The sequence below is a fragment of the Magnolia sinica genome, chromosome 3 (assembly GCF_029962835.1).
Source record: "Magnolia sinica isolate HGM2019 chromosome 3, MsV1, whole genome shotgun sequence".
Taxonomy (NCBI): domain Eukaryota; kingdom Viridiplantae; phylum Streptophyta; class Magnoliopsida; order Magnoliales; family Magnoliaceae; genus Magnolia; species Magnolia sinica.
Window position 1 is genome coordinate 121,693,538 of NC_080575.1, and position 5,039 is coordinate 121,698,576.

Sequence of the window (5,039 nt, forward strand, 5' to 3'; positions counted from 1 at the left end):
GCACCAAAATACAAAGTGCACCAAGTAGCACCACTACAATCACACTGCCCACGTCCGTGCCCAAGTACGATCAGGCATGCATGCGTCTCAGTGCTACAAACTAGATCATGCAATCCCAAAATCTCCATCTCAATCACATCGAAGTAAGAATACTATCCGTGTAAACCTCAAACACTGCTTCCAACTTGGGATTAAAAGCACACATCATACTTTTTTAATTCAAAATTCCCAAAAAACCATTTTGGCGAAATTCCAAAAATTTGAAATTTCAGATATTTTCAAAGAACCACGGATTTCAACATTAATACCTTATCCGCACACCTTTTTAGAGAGTATTTCACTCCCTCCAGCGGTCGGCGCCTTTTCGCACGCAATTGCCGAAATAAACGCTCTACACAGTTGTCATCGTCGCACCATTTGCTTGCCTCTAACTATGCCTCCATCGGCAATCCGTCAAATCTCTACCTGCACCATCCACGCACGGCGCATGCTAGCACAAACAGCCCCGCAACGCTGTGAGCTGACGCCTTGGGATGTCTCTTTGCTCCCTCTCCGCTACATCCAAAAGGGTCTCCTCTTCCACAGACCCCACTCATCAGACAGTCAAGAAGAAGAGCCCATCACCGTCATCATCGACCGACTGAAACACTCCCTCTCTCACGTGCTTGCCCACTTCTCACCCCTCGCCGGCCGCCTCGTATTCGAAAACGACGGCTCTTCTTCTTCCCATGTCTTCATAGACTGTAACGACGCAGGAGCCGAATTCATCCACGCCGTTGCTGATTTAAGCGTGGCCCCCCTCCTTTCCCCGATCGACGTGCACCCCATCGTCGAATCCTTCTTCCCACTCACCGGAGCCGTCAACTGTGACGGAATCTCTCTGCCGTTGCTTGCAGTGCAGTTAACGGAACTAACGGACGGCTTCTTCCTCGGCTGCTCTTTCAGCCACGTAGTCGGCGACGGCGCTTCCTTCTGGCATTTCTTGAATATCTGGTCTGAGATCTGCAGATCCAATATCTCGGCAGAAAATGGATCTCTCGTAAATATCTCACGCCCCCCAGTCGTCCAGCGCTGGTCGCCTTCGGAAAAACCATATCGTGTCTCTCTCCCATTTTCTCGCCCAGATGAATTTATCGAGAGAGTTTCACTTCCGCTTCTCCGCGACCGGTTCTTCCATTTCACACCACAGTCAATCGCGCGACTCAAAACGAAAGCCAACGAGGAATGCAAGACTGATAGGATCTCGTCCTTTCAGGCCTTATCTGCACACGTGTGGAGATCTGTAGTTCGTGCGAGGAACTTGCCCGCCGATCAGAGCACAAGCTGTAGGTTCTCTGTCGATAACAGATCGAGACTGAAACCGCCTCTGTCACGGGACTATCTCGGAAACTGTATTCAAGGGATTAGAGCGACGACCACAGCAGGTGAGCTGCTGGCCCACGATTTGGGGTGGGCCGCGTGGCTAGTGCACCGTTGTGTGGCGGAGCACAGTGATGATGTAGCCCGCAGCACGTACGATGCATGGTCCAGAGAGCCATTCTTTTACTATTTCAGCAGGTTGAACAACTGTGACATTCAGATCGGGAGCTCTCCGAGGTTCGATGTGTACGGTGTGGATTTCGGATGGGGAAGGGCAGTCGCCGTACGGTGCGGCTGGGATAATAAGTTGGATGGAAAGGTGACTGCGTTTCCAGGAAGGGAAGGCGGAGGGAGCATCGACCTGGAACTCTGTCTTGCGCCAGAGGTTATGTGCGCACTCGAGACCGATGAGGAGTTCATGGATACCGTTTCTTCCGACTCTGTTATTTAGCTGTGAAATGATCCACTGGCGTCTTCTCGTCTCCGATACAATCTGCCTTCCGATGCAAGGGTACGGTTGATCGATCATGGCCATCAATTAGGGATTAGGTATTGAGTCTAGCACAATAACATAGAAAGCATCTTGCGTTTGGTGCGGTAGAATGTTCCCGAAAGCATGTTCTTACAAGCCTTGCCACTCGGTCAAAATCATGTTTTCTTATCTCCGTTAGTCATATCTCATCTTTATTTTTGCTTAAGACTACATGTTTCATTAGCCGACCTGCATAGCTGTACGTGGCACGTGTTCAAGACTTGATTTGTATTCCACACGAATCCGGATCATCTAGCTCAAACATAAGGCTGGTTCGCTGCTGAATTGCGTCTCAGGGCCTGTTTGGGAGCGTGGATTTGGAACCCCGGGATTAAAAACCTCTGGATTTGCAATCCTCCGGCTGTGTTTGGTACCTGGAGTGTGAATCAACTTCAATACAAAAGTGATCCATGGCATACCTAGAGGGTTTGAATTTAATCACTAAATCAACTTTAATATCTCTAATTAGTGAAATATGTAATTTTCGACACAACAGTTGTGATAAGCCTAATGAAATAATATGTTTTGCCTGAAAATGATGAAATTCCAAGTCTTGAATGGGCCACAAGCACAAGATCATGCCTGAGTGACTAACTTTTAATTGTTGATTTACATGGATAATGTTTGGACGGTACTGATTTATATGGGCAATGTTTGGACGGTGCTGATCATCATTAGTGGGTCATGTGCCCGATAGAATAATAGTGTATTGTGACACATATGTTACACTTGCAACTATTGAAATGATTTTAAGTGCAATCCAAGCTCTCACCGTACTGCAAACCCCCTGGAAATCCCCTGCCAAACAAACAATGTCTCCTCTAATCCACGGGTGGCTGCAAGAAAACCCCAATGTCCCTCTCGATTGTGTGGTTAGTCTGGGACGCGGTTTGGCCAGTGACGCTGCTACCTTGGTGCTACGTAGACCCACCATGATGTATGTATTTTATCCAGGCCATTCAACCCTTTTGAAAGATAATTTCAGTACTTAGATCTAAAAAATGAGGTAGATGTAAATCTCGGTGGACCACACGATGGGAAAATAAGTAGTGATTGAATGTCCACCATTAAAAACCTCCTATGCCCCACTGTAACGGTTATTTGACGTCTAATCTGTTGATTATGTCACACGGACTTGGATGAAAGGAAAAATTATATACCACTTTGATCCAAAACTTTTGTATTCCCCGTGAGTTTTGAACGGTGGTTGTCAATCAACACTATGTGGTCCGCTTTAGATTTGGATCAACCTCATTTTTAGGCTCATACTATGAAACGATATGGAAGAATGGGTGGACGGCATGGATGAAACACATATCATGGTGGGGCCCACATAACACAGACCACTAGCCGTCGGCTAGTGGCAGGGTCAGCAGCCAATCCGATCCCGTAACTCTGATGCTACGGGGGACGGACCAGGTGAGGGAAGCGGATTGGCTGGTATAAGAGCTACATAACTGCTGTATTGACATCAGCAAGTTCTGTGGTTATATCCAAACTTTCCATTCATTCGGTGAGCTCGTCCGAATGCCTGAGACTAAAAATAAGACAGATCTAACTATCAAATGGACCACACTGAAAAAACTAGTGGGGATTGAACGTCTACCATTGAAACCCTTTTTCAGGTCACAGAAATTTTGGATCAACATGAAATTTGTTTTCCCCCTTCATTTAGGTATTTGTGACCTTATGAACAGATTGGAAGTAGAATAAATGTTACGGTAGGCCTTAGAAATTTTTTAACGGTGAAAATTATTATGTCTGCTGCTTTTTTTTTTTTTTTTTTTTTCTTTTTTTTAGTTTTTTTAACGCAGGCACACAGACCCCCACACACTCACGCCTTAGCGGAATTTCACCACTTATATATACTCTAACCCTTGACCCGGTGTTGAAACTCCTAAAAATTATTATGTCCGCTACTATTTTATGGTATGATCTTTCGATATGATTTACTTTTTGGATAATGCTCTAAAATGATCTCTAAAAATAGATGAAACATGTAGATATAATAAATACATCACTGTGGGGCCATGTAACTTTGATCTCCCTTGAACCGTTCATACAACTCGGAGCTTCAGGAGCGTCTATGCTCGTCTTTGCACGACACGTACCTACAGCAGCTATATAGCTGGTGTGAGGTACGCCAACTATAGATAAAGCATCGGCTGCAACGTTTTCCATACCCTTTTTGTACTCTACCTTGTAATCATATCTCATGAGTTTGACAAGCCATTTTTGTTGCGTTGGTGTGGCGATCCACTGCTCTAAGAGAAAATTTTCAACTTTTGTGGTCAATACGGATGATGAACAGTTGGGCAAGTAAGTATGGCCTCCATTTCTGGACTGCATGGACCGAGGCTAACATTTCATTTTCATATGTGGATAATGCTAGGCTTTTCCCTTGCAAGGCTTGGCTAATGAAAGCAATTAGATGACCATCTTGCATTAATACTGCACCAATCCCACCACCTGATGCATCACACTCCACTATAAAGGGCTTTGAGAAATCAGGCAAAGCAAACACGAGGATTTGTCATGGTCTTCTTAAGGTTTACGAAAGCCTGGTTAGCTTGCTCATTCCAATGAAAGGAATCTTTTTTTAGGCGGGCTGTTAGTGGACCAGCAATTTTGCCATAATCTCTGATAAACTTACAGTCATAGGCTGTCAAGCCCAAGAAGCCTCGTAAGGCTTCGAGCGAGTTGGGCTTGGGCCAGTCTAACATGGCTTGAATTTTTTCTGACTCCACAGCTACTCCAACACCAGATATGACATGTCCCAAATATTTAACTTTCCGTTGACCAAACTTGCATTTGGACATTTTTGCATATAGTTGATGAGACCACAGAAGGCCCAATACAATGGCCAAATGCTCCAAGTATTCTTGTCATGTCTTACTATAGACGAGAATATTATCGAAGAATGCTAGTATAAACTTTCGCAGGTAAGGACGAAAAATATCGTTCATGAGACTTTGGAATGTCGATGGCGCATTAGTGAGGGCGAATGACATCACTATAAATTTGTAATGACCTTCGTGGGTTCTGAACGTTATTTTGGGGACATCTTCTGCCACTCGGATTTAATAATACCCTAACCTGAAATCTAACTTCGAATAATAATAAGATTCATGAAGCTCATTAATGACCG

At 44.8% G+C, this 5,039-nt stretch overlaps 1 protein-coding gene across 1 annotated transcript; it reads left to right on the forward strand.

Moving 5' to 3' along the window:
• The first annotated feature begins 338 nt into the window (after nt 1-338).
• On the forward strand, nt 339-2,057 carry LOC131241035 (protein ENHANCED PSEUDOMONAS SUSCEPTIBILITY 1-like). Its single transcript, XM_058239652.1, has one exon. It carries the CDS (start codon nt 434-436, stop codon nt 1,808-1,810), a length of 1,377 nt encoding a protein of 458 aa, XP_058095635.1. The 5' UTR covers nt 339-433; the 3' UTR covers nt 1,811-2,057.
• The last annotated feature ends 2,982 nt before the right edge of the window (nt 2,058-5,039 follow it).

Bases quoted from the DNA above. Each gene is read 5' to 3' on its own strand.
- LOC131241035 (XM_058239652.1), top strand. From the start codon at position 434: ATGCCTCCATCGGCAATCCGTCAAATCTCTACCTGCACCATCCACGCA.